Below are 27358 nucleotides of genomic sequence, written 5' to 3'. Positions count from 1 at the left end.
ATAATTTCACATGAGACTGTAATTTCAATCTTTTGTCTAAAACCAAATTATAACATATATTAGAATCAAATTCAGTGCACATGGAAAGCCATGTGTTTTACTCAAGTTAAAAAAATTATTACCCTCTGTGTATTGTTTCCCTCTCACCTGTCGTCCTGTGATGAGGCAGAGATATTGAGAGAACACACACACATTCCTACTTGGTGGAAACCCTTTCTAAAGGCCTATGGGCCCTATTGATATCACACATGACAAAACAAAACCTGCTGTTTCTTGAATGACTATTAAAACATGCAATTTACCACCATGCTTTCAAATTACATGTAATATTCAATAAAAAATGCATGGTCATTATAAAGGGAAGTTATCAGGTTTCCCTGATAAGTACCAGCCCCACTCAATGTTTATGTATGATATATTTTAGGAACTAAACATTTGAGAACTCTTAATCAAAATATAAGCTCACGTCTGTTCAAGGTATCGCCAGGAAATCCTTCGTCTTTGATTCCTGGATTCCATACAGAATGTCTTTTTCCTTCGGTTCTTCTTCTTCATGCGACTGCTGTCCTCTCTCTGCCATCTTAACTTTCCTTTGTCCCTTCTCTTGGTTTGTACCACACTCTCCATCTGTCCATATACAACTTCCTCTGAATCCATCTTGTTTAGCTGGAAAACGTTATTTTTCAAGTTGAAAAATAACGACGCCCGAACACATTCTTTCTCCTTCAAAAGGTCTTTCAAGACCATCTTTGAGGAATTTATCATTACATTTTTGAATATCTTCCCATATTCTGGAACAATGGCATATTTTTGAATTATCTCTTGGCGACAGTCATCTATATTCAAACTCTTTTTACTGTCATCAGCCAATAGTTCCGCCATTTTCTAAATTACAACGGGAGGGCTGCAGTCCCTGTATTTACCATGTTGTTTTTAACTTAAAGACGTCATTTTCCCCTTACATCCATCCATCCATCATCTTCCGCTTATCCGGGGCCGGGTCGCGGGGGCAGCAGTCTAAGCAGAGATGCCCAGACTTCCCTCTCCCCAGACACTTCCTCCAGCTCTTCAGGGGGGACACCGAGGCGTTCCCAGGCCAGCCGGGAGACATAGTCCCTCCAGCGTGTCCTAGGTCTTCCCCGGGGTCTCCTCCCGGTGGGACGGGAACGCGTTCCCAGGAAGGCGTTCCGGAGGCATCCGAAATAGATGCCCAAGCCACCTCAGCTGACCCCTCTCGATGTGGAGGAGCAGCGGCTCTACTCTGAGCTCCTCCCGGGTGACCGAGCTTCTCACCCTATCTCTAAGGGATCGCCCAGCCACCCTGCGGAGAAAGCTCATTTCGGCCGCCTGTATCCGGGATCTTGTCCTTTTGGTCATGACCCAAAGCTCATGACCATAGGTGAGAGTAGGAACGTAGATTGACCGGTAAATCGAGAGCTTCACCTTACGGCTCAGCTCTTTCTTCACCACGACAGACCGATACATCGACCGCATTTCTGCAGAAGCTGCACCGATCCGTCTGTCAATCTCCCGTTCCATCCTTCCCTCACTCGTGAACAGGACCCCTAGATACTTAAACTCATCCACTTGAGGCAGGCACTCTCCACCAACCTGAAGTGGGCAAGCCACCCTTTTCCGACTGAGGACCATGGCCTCGGATTTGGAGGTACTGATTTTCATCCCCACCGCTTCACACTCGGCTGCAAACCGTCCAAGTGCATGCTGAAGGTCCTGGCTTGAAGGGGCCAACACGACAACATCATCCGCAAAGAGCAGAGACGAAATCGTGTGGTCCCCAAACCTGACACCCTCCAGCCCCTGGCTGCGCCTAGAGATTCTGTCCATTCTGCCGGAGTCCAACATGCACAGGGAACAAGTCTGACTTACTGCCGGCAATGCGGACCAAGCTCCTGCTTCGGTCGTACAGGGACCTGACCGCCCTTAGCAAAGGACCCAGGACCCCATATTCCCGAAGCACCCTCCACAGGATACAAGATTTAAATTATTACTAAACATGCGTCTACCTGCTATCCAAATAACAAGGACTTTGCACTAAAGAGTGGCTTATATTAGGACTTTACACGTGTCACTTACTACTCAGTCTAGTAAGTACTTCCCATCACAACAAGGAAGATTCTTTCAAACTTCCTTCAAACCTTCCCAACTGTACAGATGACACAACTAGTTTTTGCTGAATGCAAGGAATGGTTACCACCATGGTGTAACCTAGGGAATGTGAGGTTGCATACAGACATAGATCCAGGATATATAGATAATCATAGAAGGTGTGGTTGCATAAAGACAGATCCAGGAGACATAGATAATCATAGAATGTTGGCTACTCAGACAACTTGGTGAAAACTCACACACAACAGCTGGGGCATGTTACTATTGGTGGTTCTACTAATTCAGCTCTCCCAGTAAGAAATAGAGTCCTGTTCACCTTTACAAGACAAGGAACAGGAGCCCCATGCTGCTATTATGATGTTCCCCCTAGTGGTTTCAGCTAGGCCCAAGGCCTAGTCTCCCACACATACAGAACAAAATCTGGCCCTTCTCAGCTGACATTCCATTCATTACAGTGTGCCTGGATACAGAGAGGGGAATGTCACTGACCCTGGAAGACTTAGATATTGTCATTCATAGTGCATTAAGTAAACAAAATAACTCTGAAGGACTAATCATAGTCCTGAAATAAATGTTAATTAGTTTAATACATTTTCCATAGTTTCTCCATAAGGGACAATAAACTAGAAAAAAACTGAGACATATTTCAAAATAATTCTTCCAGTGTCTTAAGGACCAGAAGGGGACTATTACATGAGTTACTTTAGCATAAAATCATGAATGATTTTATTCACACAAGTCATTTCAACATCCATGACCTCTGTGGTCCAACTCATCCCGAACCTTAATTGGGTTGAGGAGACAAGGTCATCTGAAGCAGCACTCCGTCACTCTCCTTTTCGGCAAAATAGTCCTTATACAGCTTTTAAATGTGCTTTGCATCATTGTCCTGTTGAATGATAGCCTCACTAGGCGCCAACATATTGATATATCGCATATTGATTTTGATTCAGAATGCTGTTGTAGTCATGCTGGTTGAGTGCACCTTGAAATCTAAATAATCACTGACAGTATCACAAGCAAAGCACACACACACACCATCGCAGCTCCTCCTCCATGCTTCATTGTGGGAACTATACATGCCGAGATCATTTCACCTACTTTGTCTCACACAAACAAATTTGGACTTATTAGACCAAAGGACAGATTTCTACCAGTCTAATATTTATTTGTCAAGTTTCCTGGCCCAAGCAAGTGTGTTCTTTTTGGTGTCGTTCAGTAGCAGTTTCTTTGCAGCAATTTGATCATAATGGCCTGATTAATGCAGTCACCTCTGAACAGTTGACATTGAGATGAGTCTGTTATTTAGCATTTATTTGGTCTGTAGTTAACTGCCGATTTTTTAGGCTGGTAACTCTAATTAATTTATCCACGGCAGCAGAGGTAGTTCTGTGTCTTCCTTTCCTGTGGCAGTCCTCATGAGAACCAGTTTTGTCATAGCACTTGAAAAAACATTTAAAGTACTTTAAAGTACTAAACACATTTTCGCCAATGTAGTGCAATGAGAAATGTCTGTTGAGGAAGAGTGGAAGTGTATTCGACGAAGAGGCGCGTCAGGCCCATCCAAGTCTCCAAGAGACCCTTGGTGATGTTAATCAGGGGCCCTACAGAACAGTTGCTTCTCTAAAGATCCTGAACACAAGCTGTGGCCATCAGCCCCACACTCATGAGCTCACCTGGAGAGGTGTGAAACTCTGAGCAAACTGGAATGTAACTAAATGCATAATATAGTAGACATGTATATGTATTGTTTGGAATGTAAAAAAAGATATACAATTACATTCGAAAATACAAATATTAAAAACTAGTAGTTCAGTAGTAGAGCATTCTAGGAAAAAAAACATAGATCTCTACAACCTGATAATCATAGCGGATTTGTGGATGAATTTGAGAGCTAAAGAAAAATCACATCACCCATAACTGAGTTATTAAATCTGTCTTGTTTCTACATATTTTAAAATTACTTTGACCAAGTACAGTCTCAATTGTCTCTAGTCGTCTATCTTTGGAATAAATGAAATGACGTCACTCAGTTCGTTCAGGCTCTCCTGTAGCTGATCAGCTGTCTGTTTGATCGTCTGGATGAACTTCATGGTCTCTGATTTGACCTCAGGCTTGGGTTCAGGAACAGGTTCTTCACCTTCAGGGTTCAGCCCTGTGGTCGAGTCAGTGTCCATCACTTCTAAACGACTGGTATTAACAGACTGCTCGATTGCCTTTGCCTGTCGGATGTTGTGGATCTCTTTGGCATCCAAGGCAAAAAAAGCACTGAATACTCCTGTTGCGACTTCTGCCACACGCACTACCCTGGCAGCTTGGGCTGCAACCCTCCCGATGCTGGCCACTTGGACCAATCGGACAAGTTCTGGAATGGCGCCGAGGCCCCTCCCAACTCGTGCTCCAGCCCTTGGCAGGAAGTTGTCACTTTCTGCGTCAAAGGAGCCACTCCCACTTAGCATCTCTAAACCCTCAGCGATGTCTGTTAGAGAAACCACCACAGAGTTCATCTTCTCCTGGAACTCCTTGATGATGTTCTTGATGGCTTTTCGGTCTGTAGACTGATTGACCATGTTGGTTATGTTGGATACTCCGGCTGTGGCTCCACCAGCGACAGCCACCCCAACACCGACCCCAGTGACGATCAGGGAGGCGCCCAGAGTGAAGGGAGCTAGGATGAGTCCCACTATGGAGGTGATTCCTCCAGCGGCCCCAATAACACCTCCTGTCAGACTGCCTATGGTGGTGCCCTGGTGCACACGCTCCAAGCCGTCTGCCAAATCTCTCAGCTTGTCCAAATTTTTCTGGAGTCCCTTCACAGTTTTCTCACTCTACAAACAAATGAATTCAGACTGATAGTTTAATTCTATGAATTATGAATGGACACAAGAACAATCAAAGAAACAGATACATAACGCAATATTGTCTTCTATTGCAAACCTTTTTTGTGAGGAAACTAATAATGAAGGGTTTTGCCAGGATTTCTCCAGCTGAAGGCCTAATGGATGGGTCCTTTTGGAAGATGTCACATAGCAGATCACGGAGCTCAGGTGAGAAACTCTCTGGGAGAGATGGGTAAGGACCCCCTAATATTTTCTTCTTTCTGTTCTCTGCAGTGAACTGTTGGGAAAGAACTGTTACTATTACACAGCATTTTGCATTACCAAGTGGCCAACATTGAGATGGAAGTAGAACTTACTGCAGACTGAAGCATGCACAGCTCATACAGCACACACCCCAGGGACCATATATCACTGCAAAGAGCATCAAATACACAAATATTTCAATATTTCAATATTGTGTTCGACCTTTTCCTCAATAGCAATGGATTATACTAAATTCTCTATAATTGCTTTGAATGCCAACATTGTACCAAAGGTGTGAGAAGATGGAAGTTCAAGTTCTCTCTCTACTTATAATAAACATATGTGGAATGAAACATTTTGTGGAACAAAACAAATGTTCTGTCACCGCTAAAATACACAATATAATACAGACATTGTACATTACATTTTATTCAAGGGAACCATCATACTTTTTGGCCATTAGTTCTTGGTCACAGAGAAGTTTAACTACATTTAAAACATCCAAATGCAGGACGGCTGGATGATTTTTGTCACTAACTTCCAGACCCATTTATGTTAAATAACAGTTGTGCCTTCCTCTCACTGGGCAATTTGCAGCCATTTCACTGCTTCAGTTGCCAGTGTCTTGTGCCGTGTTCGATTGAAACAAAACCACAATGTATCATGGATAACTAATATCATTAATAAAACAACAATGAGCAGGTATTTATGATACAATGGCTATGTAGATTAATCACTTGGCATTGTGATTCTCTTGAACATGGCCAAGCATTCATTTTCTTTACTTTACAGCCATTTATACACTATATGGCCGAAAGTATGTGGAGCTTCACAAAATGGGTTTCCACGGCCGAGCAGCTGTATGCCTTACATCAACATGTGCAATGCTAAGCATCGTCTGGAGTGGTGTAAAACAAATCGCAACGGGAGATGTGGAAATGTGCTACAGGATACGAAATACATTTTAGGCAATTAGGTGCTTCTAACTTTGTGGCAACAGTTTGGGGAAGGCCCTTTCCTGTTCAAGCATGATGGTGCCCCTGTGCTTAAAGCGGCTCAATAAAGACAAGGTTTGATGAGGTTGGTATGGAGCAACCTGAGTGGCCTGCCAGAGCCTTGAACTCAACCCCACTGAACATCTATGGGATGAATTGGAATGGCGATTGCATGCCAGGCCTTATCGTCCAACATCAGTGCCTGACCTCACAAAAGATCTTTTGGCTGAATGGGCACAAATTCCCACAGAGAGACTCGAAAATAAAGTGGTGGCTGTTATAGTTGCAAATGGGGGAGACAACTGCATATTAATAATCATGGTTTTTGAATGGGATGTCCAACAACGTCATATAGGTGTGATGGTCGGGTGTCCACATACTTTTGGCCAAATAGTGATTATTATCACAGGGTTCCAGTTTGCAATTGATCAAGTTTTGTTGGTTTACATTTAGAAATTACCTTTTGGTGTTATATATTTCACTATTTAGAGTTTCTGGACCTAAATATGCTGCATTCTTTGAAGATCCTTTACCACTGCTAGGGCAGAAACACAGCAGTTAATTATCAAACAGGGTAAAACTCAGCTGTAATGGAAATATTACAAGAAATTATTATCAAAATGTTACCATACATTTCAGTGAGTCTTCCAAAATTTCCCAAACAAATTGTCCCAAATTGAGTGAGGAAGATATTCTGTTGAGAAAATAATTGTGGATTGTTCACTCAAAACTAAATGGAACTTGACACTATATCACATGAAATAATACAGTTCATTGTCCTGTTTGCTAAATCACATGATGTGTTTTGGACCTCAGACTACCGGATCAGACCGGCTAAAATAAAGGTGGTGGCAGCTTCCACGCTATCCTGTAATCCACACCCCTTAGCTTGATCTATCCAATTTGTTTACAATACAATGGTAGATATCGCTTGTCTGCCTGACATTAACTTTAATAGGCTTGTAACGGTCTGAACTTCCGCCAGTGAGCAGAGAACTATGGGAACAAAGAAATTTACTTACAAAATAGTACTCAACAAGGATTGACTGACAATGAGGTTGTACAGTATATGTATACAGTATATGTATATACACACACACATGCGGGAAAGGAGTTATGGAGTAACGGATTACAAAAAACAGTAACTGTAATCCGTAACGTTACCAATTAAAATATTGTAATCAGATTACCGATACTTTAGATAAAATGTATGATTACTTCTTGGATTACTTCAACTGAAAAATAATAGTTGCGCAAAATAATTATGACACGTTGCGTTGTGTGTGTGATCATCATGCGTGCAAAGGTAGGTGCGCATAACCAGATTAGTGACCAATGAAGCACCAGTTAAACTATCTCCAATTTTGGTTGGTTGGCAGGTAAAAACTGTATATACAGGATAATATTAGCCGACCCATATAAAATGTGATTTAGTTACCTAGTATTGACGCATCATTCTCAGAACAATGACAGACGTTTGATCTACCTGGTGCTGTATCTTTCTCAGACAGGAATTGTTCAGAAGATCAGCCAACTATTTGTTAAGACAGCTGTAACATGGCACTGCCCTCAAGATAAAACATTATATGGAATCACAATATTTGAAGAGAAATGGTGTCTCGGGTGTCTCTGGCTGCTGACAACTTTGACTTCAAGCTAAGAGTGCTGGTGTATAATCACAGTTTATTTCTATAATTAGCGATTTGATAATCCATTGCTTACAGCCCTAGTTTTTGCCTGTTTCGTTCGCGCAGTTAAAACTTGTGTTCGGGTGTCCACGATTGCGAACATGCTTTTGCGTGCCTGGGGTTTCTGCAACTTTTTGACAGTGTTGGTGGTTGTGTAGCAAAACATTAAACTAAACTACTGCAGATTTAGTGTACGGGCGAAAAACTACTGATATATACAATCATTTACCTTTTCCAATAATTGACGTTTTTTTTCCAACAATGTTTTGAAGCAATAAAAAACATGAATATAAAACAAATAACAGAATAGGCTAACACATCCGTAGATTTTGGGTTCTGTTCAGATATAAAACCAGATTCTGGAAGATCAAGGGTTATTGGATTAATTATAATTACTGAATATCTACAAAACCCTGTATATACAGCTCTGGACAAAATTAAGAGACCATTCCACTCCAAAGTTTTCTTAAATGTATGGGAGGAAAAGTATAAAAAACTCTGCTGTGGTCGTCACTATCCTCTTACAATAGGACCAGCTGGATGGCAAAAACAGTGCAAGTAGTACCTCAAAGGTAATTTTAATAGAAAAAAACAACTATTCAGCATGACAAAAGAGTTAAGAAAAGCTTTGAGTGAGGAAAAGAAGGGTTCAATTCTGGTTTTACTGGCAGAGGGATACAGTGAGCGTCAGATTGCTTCCATCCTAAAAATTTAGAAGAACAAGGTCAAGTATACAGACATTTGGGACAAAAAAGCTACAGACTGGCAGAGGGCGAAAACGATTGTCCACTGACAGAGATGACCATCAACTCATTCGAATGTCACTCAAAAACCGTAGGACGACATCAAGTGACCTACAAAAAGAATGGCAAACAGCAGCTGAGGTAAAGTGCATGTCGAGGACGGTTCAAAACAGGCTCCTAGGGGCAGGGCTGAAGTCGTGCAAGAAAAGCTAGAAAAAGCCCTTAATCAATGAGAAGCAAAGAAGAGCCAGGCTGAAGTTTGCAAATGACCATAAGCATTGGACCGTAGAGGAATGGAGTACGGTCATCTCTGACGAGTAAATTTTTCAGCTTTGCCCAACACCTGGTCGTTTAATGGTTAGATGGAGACCTGGAGAGGCCTACAAGCCACGGTGTCTCCACACACTGTGAAATTTGGTGGAGGATTGGTGATGATCTTGGGACTCTTCAGCAAGGCTTGAATTGGGCAGATTTATCTTTGTGAAAGACGCATGAATCAAGCCAAGTACAAGGCTATCCTGGAAGGACACCTGCTTCCTTCTGCTCTGACAATGTTCCCCAACTCTGAGAATTGTTTTTTCCAGCAGGACAATGCGCAATGCCACAAAGCCAGGTCAATCAAAGTGTGGATGGAGGTCCACCAGATCAAGACCCTGTCATGGCCAGCCCAATCTCCAGTTCTGAACCTCATTGAAAAACTCTGGAATTTGATCAAGAGGAAGATGGATGGTCACAAGCCATCAAAGCCGAGCTAATTTAATTTTTGTGCCAGGAATGGCATAAAGTCACTCAACAGCAATGTGACAGACTGGTGGAGAGCATGCCAAGACGCATGAAAGCTGTGATAAAAAATCTGTGTTATTCCACCAAATATTTCTGAACTCTCCCTAAGTTAAAACATTAGTATTTTATTGTTGAAAAAATATATGAATTTGTTTTCTTTGCATTATTCAAGGTCTGAAAACAATGCATATTTTTTGGGTTATTTTGACCAGTTGTACAAATAAATGAAATACATTTTCTCCAGATCCTTCAGGTTTCGTGGCTGTCGCTGGGTAATACGGACTTTCAGCTCCCTCCAAAGATTTTCTATTGGGTTCAGGTCTGGCTAGGCCACTCCAGGACCTTAAGATGCTTCTTACGGAGCCACTCCTTAGTTGCCCTGGCTGTGTGTTTTAGGTCGTTGTCATGCTGGAAGACCCAGCCACGACCCATCTTCAATGCTCTTACTGAGGGAAGGAGGTTGTTGGCCAAGATCTTGCGATACATGGCCCCATCCATCCTCCCCTCAATACGGTGCAGTCGTCCTGTCCCCTTTGCAGAAAAGCAGCCCCAAAGAATGATGTTTCCACCTCCATGCTTCACGGTTGGGATGGTGTTCTTGGGGTTGTACTCATCCTTTTTCTTCTTCCAAACACGGCGAGTGGAGTTTAGACCAAAAAGCTACATTTTTGTCTCATCAGACCACATGACCTTCTCCCAATTTTCCTCTGGATCATCCAGATGGTAATTGGCAAACTTCAGACGGGCCTGGAAATGCGCTGGCTTGAGGAGGGTGTCCTTGCTTGTGTTGCAGGATTTTAATCCATGACGGCGTAGTGTGTTACTAATGGTTTTCTTTGAGACTGTGGTCCCAGCTCTCTTCAGGTCATTGACCAGGTCCTGCCGTGTAGTTCTGGGCTGATCCCTCACCTTCCTCATGATCATTGATGCCCCCCGAGGTGAGATCTTGCATGGAGCCCCAGACCAAGGTAGATTGACAGTTATCTTGAACTTCTTCCATTTTCTAATAATTGCGCAGTTTTAATGACAACAGTCCCTGATGTCATTACACAGCTCTCTGGTCTTGGCCATTGTGGAGAGGTTGGAGTCTGTTTGATTGAGTGTGTGGACAGGTGTCTTTTATACAGGTAACGAGTTCAAACAGGGGCAGTTAATACAAATAATGAGTGGAGAACAAGAGGGCTTCTTAAAGAAAAACTAACAGGTGTGTGAGAGACAGAAATTGCAGTGGCACAAGCTACCTTACCCCTTGACTTCGCCTCATCCGCAGATTTAGAATGCCATTTAGAATTGCCATTTGAACCTGCACAACTGTTTATCCCACTTGAAACATACACTATAATAATTCTTGTAAATTTTCTGCCCTCCTCTATTGCACATTTATTATTCTCATTTGTACTGCATTTGCCTTCATTGCACATCGATATATTCCATTTGTAATATACATATACTTAATAAATGAAAATGTTCTGCCTTATTGTATTTGCACTGCATTTTGTTGTACTGTACTTGTACTTGTTCAGTCACAATAAAGTTGATTCTAATCTAATAATTTAACACCATATTACAATGGAAAATCTCTCCAGAATCACATTAGGATCAAGAACCCAAATGCACAAAACATGTTGTGGCAAATCTACCAATTTAAAACAAGAAATAACAAATCTGACTAAAAAAGGAAAATAGGATTGCAGTGAATATGGAGAATTCAAAGTTTCTCATATAATTGAAAAACTGAAAGGGTTTGCTTGGCTTTTTGAAGCTTTAGGGAACTCTTGGCTGTTTTCCCTTCCAGGTTTCCAGAGCAGCAACTTGTGAATCATTTAATTGTTGTCCCCAGTTGAGTGAGCAGGATTACACAGGCAACACTTGCTCTCTGTTGATAGACCTCCATAACCCAGTGAGATAGGTGCTCCTAAAACAGTGACCTGCCCTGAGCTGCTCTGGCATAGCATACAAAGAGCTGGAAAACCACAGTCACAGTGAGTCTCCTATTGAGATGACAATGCATCCATTCTGTGTCTGGATGGTAATCCACGGTTCTGAATCAAGCTCAAGGTCCAATAAAATAATCTGAGATGGACTTGTGCTGAGTTAACATATGGAATTGTCTTAAGATTGTGAGGTTCTCACGTCGTTCCGGATCTAGCTCCTCCCCGCCACGCTCCTCACCTGCCACCGTTACACTTTCACTTCCCGACACGCATGAACGCACCCAGCAATCTAGATCCCAATCAACGGAATACTGAACACCTGTGCACTGTTTATCCCTCTATTTAGCCTGTGCTCTGCCTCCACTCCAGTGTGAGGTATTGTTCGTAGTGGACCTGCCAAGCCTTTGTACAGCTCGCGGTATTTGCCTTTTTGACTCCCAGCCTGTTGTTCTCTTCCATCCTGTTCCCGTCCTATCTCATTATTCCAGAAACCTGCATCCTGACCTGTCTACCTGCCCCATGGATTCTCCTCCCGCTTAACCCTGCCTGTGTTGTTGCCCTCGCGGACTGATCACCCGGAATTCCGACCTACCTGCCTGCCCCTGGATTCTCTTACCGTCTATCCCTGCCTGTACTGTTGCCTTCGCGGACTGATCAACCGGCTTCCTGACCTGCCTGCCTGCTTCTGGTTTTCTCCTCTCTGTCAATCCTGCCTGTACCTTTGCCTTCGAGGACTGATCTCCTGGTTATCGAAACTACCTACCCGTCTTTACCCTTCTTGCTCTTGCCTACTCCCTTGTACAAAAATAAATCTACAGTTGCACTTCTGCAATTGGACCCACACCACTCCGGTCTCTGTGTTCATTACAAAGATGGGCAGACGATGGATAATTTAGTGATTTTATGTGTAGATTAAGACCTACATAATTATCCCCAAAAATGCAATAGAAACATATAAAGTGGATATGAAGTCAACTCACCCTTTTTTGTGATGTTAAAGAATGAGACTAAGATAAATCATGTCAGAACTTTTCCACTTATTATGTGACCTATAATGTGAACAATTCAATTGAAAAACAAAATGAAATTTTCAAGGTGGAAAAATGTAAATGAAAAACCCTACAATAACCTGGTTCCATAAGTGCACACCCTCTTATAACTGGGGTTGTGGCTGTGTTCAGAATTAACTAATCACATTCAAACTCATGTTAAATAGAAGTCACGACACACCTGCCATCATTTAAAGTGACTCTGTTATAGTAGGATTTTCCTGACATTATCTTAGTTGCATCATAGAGCAAAAGCTATGGTCCGCAGAGAGCTTCCAAAGCATCGGAGGGATCTCACTGTTGAAAGATATCAGTCAGGAGAAGGGTACAAAATAATTTCCAAGGCATTAGATATACCATGGAACACAGTGAAGACTGATCATCAAGTGGATAAAATATGGCACAACAGAGACATTACCAAGAACTGGACGTCCCTCCAAAATGTATGAAAAGAAAAAAACTGCTACATGTGACAACAATCTCCTGTATTCTTCATATGAATGGGCTATGGGATAGGGTGGCAAGACAGATGCCTTTTCTTACAAAAAAAACATCCAAGCCTGGATGAAGTTTGCAAAAACAAACACCAAATCCCCCAAAAGCACATAGGAACATGTGTTATGGTCTGATGAAACAGAGGTTGAACATTTTGGCGCAAAATAATTCCAAAAGGTTTGTTTGGCGCAAAAACAACACTGCACATCACCCAAAGAACACCATACCCACAGTGAAGCATGGTGGTGGCAGCATCATGCTTTGGGGCTATTTTTCTTCGGCTGGAACCGGGGCCTTAGTCAGGGTGGAGGGACTTATGAACAGTTCCAAATACCAGGAACAAAACCTTCAGGCTGTTAGAAAGATGAAGATGAAGAGGAAGTTCACCAACCCAAAGCACACACCAAATCCACAAAAGCATGGCTTCACCAGAAGAAGAATGTTTTGGAATGGCTCAGCCAGAGCCAAGACCAGAATCCAATTGAACATCTGTGGGGTGATCTGAAAAGGGCTGTGCACAGGAGATGTCCTCGCAATCTGACAGATCTGGAGCACTTTTGCAAAGAAGAGTGGACAAATATTGCCACATCAAGATGTGCCATGCTAATAGACTCCTACCCAAAAAGACTGAGTGCTGTAATAAAATCAAAAGGTGCTTCAACAAAGTATTAGTTTACGGGTGTGCACACTTATGCAACCAGGTTATTGAGTTTTTTATCCCCCCCCTTGTTTTTCAATTGAATTGTTCATGTTATAGGTCACAATAAAGGTGGGAAAAGGTTTTGACATGTTATATCTTTGTCTCAGTCTTTTACATCCTAAGAACCTGGCATTTCAACAGGGGTGTGTAGACTTTTTATATCCACTGTATACACTAATGTTCAAAAGGTTGGGGTCACTTAGAATTTGTTTTTATTGTCAATTAAAATAACATCAAATTGTTCAGATACACAGTGTAGACATTGTTAATGTTTTCAATGATTATTGTAGCTGGTTTTCAATGGAATATCTACACAGGCGTACAGAGGCCCATTATCAGCAACCATCACTCCTGTGTTCCGATCCAATGTAGATAATCCTTTGAAAGCCATTTCCAGCTACAATAGTCATTTAAAACATTTAAATGTCTACACTGTATTTCGGGTAAATTTTATATTATTTTAACGAACACAAAATTAGCTTTTCTTTCAAAAACAAGGGCATTAATAGCAAAGACTAAACAGTCACTGATGCCGCAGAGCGAATATATATGTAACATTTGTTGGGAAAACTTTGGTAGCTCAACATTTTTAGACTGAGACAGGTACAGGAACAGATTGCAGCAAAATGGTGCATTATATGCATTACATGATTGCCTTCTATAAGTGGATTAAAAGAAGAAAAAATAGACAGCTGATTTTTGCCTGTAAATCCAGAATGGTAGAGAATGCCCTGTACATCATAGGAATAAGAAACGTTTTTATGAACAAACATGCACTGAATCTCACGCTAGCCAGCCACACCATCTACATTTGCGCTTTCAGTCATTTAGTGTCCAATAAAAAGTCAATACAATAAACCAAAGCAATCATAGGTCACAGACAGTGGCGTCGTTAGGCCTGGGCATCCGGGGCTATAGCCCCTGATGTTTTATAAACAGCATTGGATCTCAAATTGACCAAAAATTATAAGAATAAAGAAATCGCCAGTGATCTATTCATCTATTATTCAGATTGTGCATTATGACAATGTAGACGTGTAGGCTGCTAGCATGTACATCAACATTTTCCGCATGTACAATCAAAACCGCCTCTGGTCACAGACATGACAAGTACATATCAAATCTTTTATACTTTCTGTTTCTGAGAATGTTGCTGAGGTAGTCTACTTGCCATTATTGTGTTCAGATATCTCAAGATAATTATATTTTTACTCAAAATAAAATACTTTGCATATATATATATATATATATATATATATATATATATATATATACATATAGAAATACTTATGACTCAACATTTTAATTAAGGTTTTAGAGTTTTTTGTAATTGGATTTTGTAATTTTTCCCAAACTTTGTAAGCCACTTTTGACATATCAAATTATCTTCAGTTGAATGGATGAAGTTAATCTGCTAACTTCTCAAACCTCTATGGTAGCACAGGGCTCTGATTCATATAATCAAAAGCACAATGATTGGTTGAACATTTGAATCAGGTGCTATTTCTGGAGCAGATCAAATACATGGAAAACCTAGGTTGTTCCCAATCGTATTGTTCCCAAATTTATATATCATGAAGACATACTGAAATATATATTTTTTATTTTTGAGAGGGCAGAGTTTACCTGTGGTCTCAGGTCTCTGTGAAGAAGGCCCTTGTCATGGACACACTTAATGGCCATACAGATCTCAACAAGCCAGTCCATGATCTGGGATGAAATACAGTTGATAACTTTGGTTTAACATGGAGTAACAATTTGGATGCAGTGTTATAAATGAAAATGGCTGGGTTCCAGGCTGACTAGCTGCAGAAGAACTTGTTAAATTTAAAAAACGCCAGGTCAGATGAACATATCAGCAGTGATATACCAATGTAATACCAGACTGCACAGTTGATGACTTGACATGCAACCTGTTATGCAAATTACATCAGTAAAACAGTCAGCCAGGAACACAACTAATATGCTATTAATTTGAAACACCTGTTCTTCTGAGAAAGGGGTCCCAGTCTCCATCCTGTCTCTTATCTTCTGTGACAGATCTCCACCCTCACAATGGTCCATAACTACATAGTAACTATTACCATCTGTAAAAATACATATCTTTTATGAAAATTATGTTTTTAAATGCAGACTATATATATTTTTTATCTATGGAAAACAATCCAACATAATTCTCAAAACTGAAAAATTATCTATATTAGTTACCTTGAAAAGAGTTCTTATAACTTGCAATATGAGGGTGATTTATTTCCAATAAAGGTCCTATCTCAGAGAATATCTTTTCAGCATCAGTGGTCTGTTGAAGCAAAAAAAAAACAACACAATATTACATACATAAATACTAGACTTTACAGATATTATATTTTACATATTTCTTTCTCCCTTTAAATCAAGGGGGTGTTATATTTGATACCAATTACCTTTTGAATGCACACCTTAAGTATGTAATTGATGATAAGCTTACAAATCAAAAGGTGTCAAATCAAAAGGTCACTTCATTTTAAATCACTATATAGTTTATATATAAGTATAACCTAAAGTATGGCAGAGGAACATGTTATTTACATGGAGCAGGCACACCAAGTCCTAGAGGTCACACTTTAGAAAGTTCCTAATCAGGTAGAAGTAGAGTAAAAAATTAAGATGAAGCATTTAATGAACCTGAAAGCATGATTTAAACCCAAACTATGCCACTTAACATGACCCCTCTCTTTTATCTGGTCATGTTAATGCATTTTTTACTCTGATAATTCAATTAATCTGATCTAACACAGCAATGGTTGACTGTTCACAGCTAGCTCGATCAATCAAAACACTAAATTAATGTTTTTTGGCAAAATATAAATTGCTATTTTAATTCAAAACTGTACATTGTTTTAATTCAGTGGGGAGAACAAGAAATTGATACAGTGCCGATTTTGCAGGTTTTCCTACATACAAAGCATGTAGAAAATCACACTGTATGATTTTTAAATAATTAATTAGCATTTTATTGCATGACATACATTCACCTAAAGGATTATTAGGAACACCATTATAATACTGTGTTTGACCCCCTTTTGCCTTCAGAACTGCCTTAATTCTATTTGGCATTGACTCAACAAGGTGCTGAAAGCATTCTTTAGAAATGTTGGCCCATATTGATAGGATAGCATCTTGCAGTTGATGGAGATTTGTGGGATGCACATCCAGGGCACGAAGCTCCCGTTCCACCACATCCTAAAGATGCTCTATTGGGTTGAGATCTGGTGGCTGTGGGGGCCATTTCAGTACAGTGAACTCATTGTCATGTTCAAGAAACCAAATAGAAATGATTCGAGCTTTGTGACATGGTGCATTATCCTGCTGGAAGTAGCCATCAGAGGATGGGTACATGGTGGTCATAAAGGGATGGACATGGTCAGAAACAATGCTCAGGTATGCCGTGGCATTTAAACGATGCCCAATTGGCACTAAGGGGCCTAAGGTGTGTCAAGAAAACATCCCCCACACCATTGCACCACCACTACCAGCCTGCACAGTGGTAACAAGGCATGATGGATCCATGTTCTCATTCTGTTTATGCCAAATTCTGACTCTACCATCTGAATGTCTCAACAGAAATCGAGACTCATCAGACCAGGCAACATTCTTCCAGTCATCAACTGTCCAATTTTGGTGAGATGAGTGGTACTCGGTGGGGTCTTCTGCTGTTGTCGCCCATCCGCCTCAAGATTATGCGTGTTGTGGCTTCACAAATGCTTTGCTGCATACCTCAGTTGTAACAAGTGGTTATTTCAGTCAAAGTTTCTCTTCTATCAGCTTGAATCAGTCGGCCCATTCTCCTCTGACCTCTAGCATCAACAAGGCATTTTCGCCCCCACAGGACTGCAACAGGAAAAATGAGTCGGAGATAGGACCTTTATTCACACTATTCTTTGTAAACCCTGGAAATGGTTGTGCATGAAAATCCCAGTAACTGAGCAGATTGTGAAATACTCAGACCGGCCCGTCTGGCACCAACAACCATGCCACGCTCAAAATTGCTTAAATCACCTTTCTTTCCCATTCTTACATTCAGTTTGGAGTTCAGGGGATTGTCTTGACCAGGACCACACTCCTAAATGCATTGAAGCAATTGCCATGCGATTGGTTGATTAGATAATTGCATTAATGAGAAATTGAACAGGTGTTCGTAATAATCCTTTAGGTGAGTGTAAGTATTTGATCAACCAGTAAGAATTCCGTCTATCACAGACCTGTTAGTTTTTCTTTAAGAAGCCCTCCTGTTCTCCACTTATTACATGTATTACCTGCACCTGTTTGAACTCGTTACCTGTATAAAAGACACCTGTCCACACACTCAATCAGACTCCAACCTCTGCACAAGGCTGGGATGGGCTACAGGACAATAGGCAAGCAGCTTGGTGAGAAAGCAACAACTGTTGGCGCAATTATTAGAAAATGGAAGAAGTTCAAGATGTCAATCTCCCTCGGTCTGGGGCTCCTTGCAAGATCTCACCTCGTGGGGCATCAATGATCATGAGGATGGTGAGGGATCAGTCCAGAACTACACAGCAGGTCCTTGTCAATGACCTGAAGAGAGCTGGGACCACAATCTCAAAGAAAACCATTAGAAACACACTACACCGTCATGGATTAAAATCCTGCAGCGCACGCAAGGTCCCCCTGCTCAAGCCAGCGCATGTCCAGGCACGTCTGAAGTATGATCCAGTGGAGGAATGGGAGAAGGTCATGCGGTCTGATGAGACAAAAATAGAGCTTTTTGGTCTAAACTCCACTCGCCGTGTTTGGAGGAAGAAGAAGGAAGTGTACAACCCCAAGAACACCATCCCAACCGTGAACCATGGAGGTGGAAACATCATTCTTTGGGGCTGCTTTTCTGCAAAGGGGACAGGACGACTGCAACCTCCTTCCCGCAGTAAGAGCATTGAAGATGGGTTGTGGCTGGGTCTTCCAGCATGACAATGACCCGAAACACACCGCCCTGGCAACGAAGGAGTGGGTTCGTAAGAAGCATTTCAATGTTCTGGAGTGGCCTAGCCAGTGAACAGATCTCAACCCCATAGAAAATCTTTGGAGGGAGTGGAAACTCCATGTTGCCCAGCGATAGCCCCAAAACTTTACTGCTCTAGAGGAGATCTGCATGGAGAAATGGGCCAAAATACCAGCAACAGTGTGTGAAAACCTTGTGAAGACTTACAGAAAACATTTGACCTCTGTCATTGCCAACAAAGGGTATATAACAAGGTATTGAGATGAACTTTTGTTATTGACCAAATTCTTATTTTTACATAATTTACCAATACATTCATTAAAAATCCTACATTTAGATTTTCTGGATTTTGGCTCTCATAGTTGAAGTGTACCTATGATGAAAATTACAGGCCTCTCTCATCTTTTTAAGTGGAAGAACTTGCACAATTGGTGGCTTACTAAATACTTTTTTGCCCCACTGTATCCCAAGCAATTTTTCTGGCAGTTTTGGCTGAAATCTTTCTTGGTCTACCTGACCTTGGCTTGGTATCAAGAGATCCCCAAAATTCCCCAACACAAAGTTGCTTTGTGTTTCTTCCATTTGCGAATAATCGCACCAACTGTTGTCACCTTCTCACCAAGCTGCTTGGCGATGGTCTTGTAGCCCATTCCAGCCTTGTGAAGGTATACAATCTAGTCCCTGACATCCTTGGACAGCTCTTTGGTCTTGACCATGGGGGAGAGTTTGGAATCTGATGGATTGATTGCTTCTGTGGACAGGTGTCTTTCATACAGGTAACAAACACTCCCTTTAAGAGTGTGCTCCTAATCTCAGATCGTTACCTGTATAAAGGACACCTGGGAGCCAGAAATCTTGCTGATTGAGAGGGGATGAAATACTTATTTCACTTATTAAAATGCAAATCAATTTATAAAAGTTTTTCTGGATTTTTTGTTATTCTGTCTCTCACTGTTCAAATAACCATTCAAATTATAGACTGATAATTTCTTTGTCAGTGGGCAAACGTACAAAATCAGTAGGGGATCAAATATTTTTTTCCCTCACTGTATGTGATAATAAATGGCATCATATGATCACTATGCCAAAATTTCACTATTTCTGCCAGGGTATGCAAACTTATGAGCACAACTGTATGTGATCACAGACCAGCAACCTTCTATTTAGTTTTACATGGGCTACATTTAGATGGGAGGAATTATTGTGGTAAGTCATGGACTGACATTTTATGTAGCCTATATTAAACTAAAGTCAAGCACTGTCCGTAGTTTGCAAGAAAACACAGTATATCTTTAAAATAAGGCATTGGGGGTGAATTAGTGTGTATTAGGGGCAAAAGTTGAGCACGTTATACAATTACGATTAATTTTAGCTAATCGTTATTTAGCTACAGAAGATTAATCACAATTAATTATTTGAATCAAATCAAACCCCCAAATCAATTGATTTGTAACACCAAATTAAATGTTACTTAATTTAAAGTAATCACAATACACTTCAAATAAAGTATGTAAAATGATGTAATAATATACGTGCCCACTCACCTCAAGTTTGATTTCTTTAATAACAAACGGGTCACCATCTTTGTTAGTAGCAATGACACCATTCTCTATCTCCTTCTGGATAGTGTATCCTTTCTTCTCAAGGACACTCTGGGTTTTTCCCATTGTTGTTTTTCACTGGAATATGTTAACATTTAAACTCATGTCATATTTCAACTGTCAAATATTTGCACATAAAGTTGGCTATATTACTTCCAATGATCAAAAAGAGGTGTTTATTTTTCATGCCAACACATGAATAACAATTTAAATAACAATCCAACTAGAAATATTTTGCCTCTTTGAAAATGCAATGTTTTTAAATGCAGACAACTTAATACTGCAGTTTAAACATTGTTTGTGAAATGCAGCAATTAGCTTACCTTTATTTTGTCTAACTCCCAGGAAACTGGATCTCTACTTGTATGAGCCTTATTTTCACACATGGACAACCCTCGTTAGATTATACACTTGTTTTTCTCACCTGAGCAATTGTGGATCAATATTGAAACAAAGGCAAGGTAAATCACATTCATGCAAACAGATGTTTAGTATTTCCCTTACTCTGTAAACGGCAGTAAAAGTCACCTGTTCACGTCTGCTTGAAATAGCCAAGTATCTGAAGAGTTATAGGCAGAACTCACTGGCTGCCTGCCAGTACTCCAGCTTTCTTGTGAAATGTGCATTTAGACACTCCCTTTCATGGAATTATGTCCTCCTTGTCCTCCAACGAGGCTTGGAATTTTGTCATTTTAGGGGCAAGGCCATTTGGCTTTCGGTTTTACAAAAATGTTTAGGGCACAAAGGTCACATGCCAGGGTACAAAGGCCATTGGGTGAAATAAGAGGATTTGGAGCTAACAAATGAACTGCTTGAATTGCTGATAAGAAAAAACATGCATCCTATAAAAACATACTTTATAAACTTTTTTACATCATATTTTGAATAATTACTTATTATAACTGATGTTTTCTTCCACATAAAAAGTAAAATTGTCATGTTTTAATCCTTGAAATTACATCTACTATTTTTATAGATTCTGTAATCAGTTTCATTTCAGAAGTTTTAGTTGGGAGCGTTCACATGACAACAACAAACAGACTACGATATTGACTGTTAAGTAACGTAAAGGCTAGCTAGCCAGAGGCATAACATTACCTCAGTAAACCGTGAAGTATCCTTTAACATCACAACAACCAGCGCTAATGTGTACAACATAAATAAACAAATATACTTTTTTGTGTGCGGAGCAAGTAATTCTTGTTTTCTAATCTTTCACCACAAAAGTCGACTGACCGTTGTATAACGCTACCACATGATCTGACAAACTGATCCACACAGTCCTTGCATCCTAAATAATTAATCACTGTTATTTCTAACATTAATATTATTTACCCATGATACATTGCAGTTTTAATCTTGTTGAACATAGCATATGACACCGGCAACTGAAGCTGTGAAATGGCCACAAATTACACAGCTGATGGCTAACATAAATGTTTCCAGAAGCAACTGACAGAATTATCCAGTTGTCCCACATCTGGATGTTTTAAATGTAGTAAACCTTCTCTGACCAAGAACTAATGGATATAGAGCTGCACTGAGAAAAAGTATGATTGTCTCTGCAAATAAAACCTGTCACATGAAATCCAGCATTGAGTTGGACTTGAATTTCCATTTCTCTATGGAGGAATCACCTCCATAGTGGGACTCATCCTAGCTCCCTTCACTCTGGGCGCCTCCCTGATCGTCACTGGGGTCGGTGTTGGGGTGGCTGTCGCTGGTGGAGCCACAGCCAGAATATCCAACATAACCAACATGGTCAATCAGTCTACAGACCGAAAAGCCATCAAGAACATCATCATCGAGTTCCAGGAGAAGCTGAACTCGGTGCTCATTTAATTAATTCCGAAGATTGACAACTCTTACTGGGACAAGTGATTTTAAAATATGAAGAAACAAGACATAGAGATTTAATGAATCATTCTCTCATTGACTTTTCAGATCTCAAATTCATGCAATAATCAGGTTGTAGAGATCTACGTTTTATCCCCAGACAGCTCTACTGCTGAGCATTGTGTTTTTACTGTTTGTATATTCAATTGTATCTGTATATTGTATTATTACAAACAATGTTGGCAGATGTATTACATCATTACAAGATTTGCATGTTTTGTATGATTTTGCAGGACCACGTAAGCAGAGCTGGCCAAGAACAGTGAAAATCTATTACTGAGTGACATTACATTACTGACTGACTTTAAAGTTAGCCTAAAATAAAACTGTTTGCGGCTATATTGCGACTAATTCTGGTGCATTTTCGAATGTTTTTTGGGTCAGGATAGACAAAAACTTTGCTGGCAACAACCTTCAGGAGATATGTTATAGTAAGCTTAAAATAAAACTGTTCACGGTTATATTGCAAATTCTTCTGGTGGATTTTTAAAGTACACATCCGTGCATGGTTTTTGGGTTATTATAGGCTAGATCACCCCCTTGGGCAGAAGGGGTTTCATCTTTCACTTGATGAAGAAGTCAGCTATCGTCACCTATATTGATAATTATTGTGTCAATGTAATTCACAAATGAAAGAAAAACAAACAGTGATGTGCAATGAAATGAAATTACTTTGGCAATGTAAAGTTCATCTTCAGTCTCGCTAGGAGTTGCTAAATTCTTATGACCATTCCAATTTGTAAGTTAGTAGATACTAGTAAGCCTATTACTGGCTAATAAGCTGTTAAAACGTCCAGTGGCAAAAGCCATACAGTTCATAGATGCTATTTGTGGTTGAGGTAAACTTAAAAACATTAGTCAGTTTAACACAATGCCTAATGGCGTCTTGCCAAATATTCAAATTTGGCGTAATGTTAATGACAAAATGATCTAATATTGAGATGCTATACAGACACATTCACACTTGTAGCTCTGTGGCGTAGTGGTTAAACACACAGCCTCACACGTGAGAGCTGCTGAACTAGGCTTGCCTCGTTCCTTTTCTGGGTTGAGATTGTGACTAACAACAGCTAAGGTCTGTTCTTAAAGCTTAAGGACGTAACTTTCATAACAGGAAAGATTTCCGACTCATTTTTCCAGAAATCTCGGCTGTCGCTGGTGTGACGTGTGTGACATCACTCTTAAAGACGTTATCTGTGCACTTTAATCAGTTCATCTAAAAAAAATCTGAATCGACCAGGTGAGTTGACATACGATAATTTTAATTATATACAAAAATGTATTAAACTAAATGTATCTGATGTAGCATACAGGAATAGTGAGAAAAGCCAGCTAGTTGTCTAAACTCGCCCTGGTAATGTTTTCCGATTTCAGTACTACTAGCTGGGCTAGTGAACAAAGCAAACAGCATGTAAAGAGGGGAGCTTGCCTCTTTTATCCAAAGTAATTTTTATAGTTAGCCAAACTGGCCAATCGTTTTGCCTGGTAATTAGTTATAGCCAATTACTAACAAAAGTATGAGGTTATTCTTGGCAGCTATTGTCCATGCTGGCATGCTGACATTTATAGAAGCTGGTAGCAAAACCTGTGAACAATGTCTACTGGATAGATGAACCGTCAGTAACTATACCCATGTCTGCTCTGTCTGTATAGTTAGTATTAATACCAATTAACACCAATAGGGTAATTACTTACAACAGTGTGAGGTTAGCTAGGTAGCTAGCGTTTTAGCTAACTCACTTATTTAACAGAAGAATTGCCACATCAGCGTCTAAGTTTAATGCATTTTGCTCCATGAGTTCCATCCATCATGGATAGGCAGCTGCAACAATGTTACTCCGAATGGCGTCTATCTGCCTCTCTTTTATCAGATTTGCTTTCTTTTGATCCAAACCATATTTTCTTATGTACCGTTACATTCTGAACTAAGAGTAGCCATGTCCTTATTTTGTCTAGCCTCTACTCTTTGTTTGATGTCAAATGCATCACTTCCAGTGCGCAGGATAACGTTTCCAACAACTGAGAGAGCTGACCACTATTTTCCTTAGGAGCAGTACATGGTATACAGAGGTTTTTCAAATGTGGGCTTGGGACCATATAATATGGTAGGAATTAATCCACAATCCAGATGAATAGAATAGTGATCTGTTAATGCAACAAAACTTTGTGGATATAGAAAGTCTACAGACCCCTGTTAAAATACCAAGTGTTTGTGATGTAAAAGAATGAGACAAAGATAAGTCATGTCAGACATTTTTCCACTCCTAATGTGAACTATAATAAGAACAATTCAATTGAAAAACAAACTGAAATCTTCAAGAGGGAAAACGAAAGCAATGACTGCTTAAAGTCTGGAATCCATGGACATCACCAAATGCAGGGTTTCCTCCTTTGTGATGCTTTGCCAAGCCTTTACTGCAATTGTCTTCAGTCTATCTCTAAATGTAAAGCGCCGTCCAATCAACTTCGCTGAATATTATTGAATCTGAGCAGACAATACATCAATCAGCCATAACATAATGACCACTGACAGGTGAAGTGAATAACACTATTAATCTTGTTATCTTGGCACCTGCCAGTTGGTGGGATATATTAGTCAGCAAGTGAACATTCTGTCCTTGTTGTGAATTATTTAGAATAAGAAATGTTTAATTATCTTTAATAATAACAGAAATAGTTTGACATTTTAAGGGGTTGTTCAGCTTTAAGAAAAGTCTACCCATAATGCTTACTGGGCAAGAGCGCTCAGATAAAAAAGAGGAGAGAAATTATATTAGAGTGATTCCATGTGGGTGCGCTGTATCTAAGTGTAATCCTGTTCTTAAACTTCAGTAAACAGTTCCTTTTTTTTTGCAAGCAAGTCGTCAGTGGTCATTACTGCTTGTTAATGAAGAAAAGACACAACAATCATTTTGGTGCCGAAACCCGGGATAACTTGCAGACATCATCCGAAATGGCGGAGCAACTTGAAAGACTACTCAAAAAACGGAGAGCTGTATGCGGTTCCACAACGAGACTTTTGCACGAGGTAGAAACAGAGGTTGGCAAAGATGATCCGATCGTTGACAGATTATGTGAACTGTTAGCCCTGTTATCTGCAAAAGAGGAAACGCTGCTGGAGTTGGATCACGAAATAGAGAAGTGTACAGACATTGATGATTTGGGAAATGAAGTTGTTGATGCAGAGGAGCATGCAGGGCGAGTCGTCACCGCGAAGGCTCGCGTGCAGCGTGTGATGCAGAGAATCCGGGAAGGCCCCAACAACAGGCCGCGTGACGCAGTTCCATTACAGCACGGACAAACAGTTAAGTTACCCAAGTTAATTATCAGCAAGTTCAGCTGTGAAATTAGCTTGTGGCATGACTTTTGGAATCAGTTTGAAACCGCTATTCACAAAAATGACACGCTGAGCAAAACAGAGAAGTTTAATTACTTGAAGACATATGTAACCTGCGCTGCTTCGAAGGCAATAGCGGGACTGATGTTGACAGACGGCAATTACAATCACATGATCGATCTGCTTCAGAAACGGTTCGGAAGAAAGGATCTGCTCATTAATGCGCATATGACTAAGCTGCTAAATCTCTGTCCAGTAAAGAAATCACATGATGTCAGTGCTCTGAGACAACTTTAAGATGAATGTGAAGTACAGATCCGTAGCTTAGAATCGCTGGGTGTTGCATCAGAGGCATATGGCAGCCTGCTATGCCCTGTTCTGCTACAGATGATTCCAGATGACATTGCTCTTCAGTATAGTCGCTAAAGAGGAACCAGTGATGAATGGAAGGTCTTGGAAGTTATGGAATTTCTACAGAAAGAGATCCTGAGCATAGAAAGAGCCATTCAGCTGATTAAGCCAGGTAATTCCAAAGACAGCCAGGTCTATAACAAACCATTTAAAAGGCCAAACGCATCAATTGAAATGAAGCAGAAAAAGCATTACATGCCGTCAGCTGCAGTACTGCAAACCACCAGTCAAAGAATACAGAACTGTCTTTTCTGTGACAGTGCAGCACACAAAACAGAACTGTGTCCAGTACAACTGATATTGCTGCACGAAAAGTAAAATTGATGAAACTAGGACGATGTTTTGTCTGTCTTGGGCCAAAGCACATTGCAAGATTCTGTAAGGCCAAGGTGTGCTGTAATGTGTGTGGAGGCAGACATCATAGTGCTGTGTGTGAGAAAGAAGAAACAAACACATCAGACGGTGACTACAAAGATGTTGTGGTTTCTTCATTTGCTTCACATTCTGTTAAGATACAGCCCAATAAACAGAACACTGTGCTTCTTCAGACTGTAAGAGCATGGGCAGAAGGACCTGGTGGACGTAAAAGCTATCGCTGCTTACTAGATGGGGGCAGTCAGAGAAGCTTCATCAGTGAGAACACAGATTTGAAGGGCTGAAAAGAAAGTTGCAGTCAGTTGTAGTGCTGTTTCACAGATACAATGAAGTGGTGGTGATTACCTTGAGCAAGGCATCGTTGAAGACATGATGGAGGATGGATCACCTCCAAACGCTGTAAGGTATTACATGCCTCATCATGCTGTTCTTCGGGAAGGCAAGGTAACAACAAAGCTCAGAGTAGTGTTTGATGCTTCATCCCATGACATTGGCTTTCCATCACTAAATGACTGTCTACTTACTGGTCCTAACCTGAATCCAGATCTGCTCAGTATACCAGAGGTGGGAGACTCGAGTCACATGACTTGACTTGAGTCTGACTCGAGTCACAATTTTCAGGACTTGTGACTTGCTTGATTAAAGTATGAACATGACTTGACTTGACTTTGACTTGAGAACAAGTTACTTGAGACTTGACTTGACTTGAAGGGGAAGACTCGACAATGACTTGAACTTATAATAAACAAACAGCAATACAATTATTTTATATGTTGTGACATCAGCAGCACTAATCAGCGTATGTGCCTTTAACGCTGCACAATTCAAACCGCGCCAAACATGGCAGACAGTAACGTTAGTCGAGCTCCACAAATAGTATCGTTTGGATACAAGGATTTTGAACTGGACCATGTGAATAAAAAAAGATTTGCCAGATGCAAAATATGCAACAACGTAAAATTTCATTCGTCATTTTAAGAACCACAAGGAAAGGTAAGAAAGTAATCTCAGTTTCACTAAGATCTATAACGATTAAGTAATAAATTAATCTTTTGTTTGTCATAATTTGGCCTTGGTTGCATATATTAAATTTTTTTTCTTGTTAGAAATGTGACCATTATCATTACAGAATACATCTGGTA

The 27358-nt window shown here is 40.4% G+C and overlaps 1 protein-coding gene across 1 annotated transcript; it reads right to left on the bottom strand.

Moving 5' to 3' along the window:
* Window positions 1-4118: 4118 nt before the first annotated feature.
* Window positions 4119-20657, bottom strand: LOC105009259 (serine/threonine-protein kinase Nek4-like). The gene is made up of 10 exons (XM_013131586.4): window positions 20521-20657; window positions 20141-20275; window positions 15806-15896; window positions 15581-15684; window positions 15224-15307; window positions 6838-6899; window positions 6666-6743; window positions 5324-5378; window positions 5065-5244; window positions 4119-4955 (listed from the first exon to the last, which is right to left on the bottom strand). The coding sequence occupies exons 2-10, from the start codon at window positions 20261-20263 to the stop codon at window positions 4119-4121; spliced, it is 1614 nt and encodes a 537-aa protein (XP_012987040.2). The 5' UTR covers window positions 20264-20275; window positions 20521-20657.
* Between the last annotated feature and the right edge of the window lie 6701 nt (window positions 20658-27358).

This window comes from Esox lucius, chromosome 24 (assembly GCF_011004845.1).
Source record: "Esox lucius isolate fEsoLuc1 chromosome 24, fEsoLuc1.pri, whole genome shotgun sequence".
NCBI classification, from domain to species: domain Eukaryota; kingdom Metazoa; phylum Chordata; class Actinopteri; order Esociformes; family Esocidae; genus Esox; species Esox lucius.
This window is presented reverse-complemented; position numbering and strand designations above follow the sequence as displayed.

Coding starts and splice junctions, on each gene's coding strand:
- LOC105009259 (XM_013131586.4), bottom strand. CDS start 20,263: ATGGGAAAAACCCAGAGTGTCCTTGAGAAGAAAGGATACACTATCCAG. Junction 6,900..15,223: donor ACAGAGACCTGAGACCACAG/GTAAACTCTGCC, acceptor TTTTCTCAACAG/AATATCTTCCTCACTCAATT. Junction 6,744..6,837: donor TTTGGAAGACTCACTGAAAT/GTATGGTAACAT, acceptor TTTCTGCCCTAG/CAGTGGTAAAGGATCTTCAA.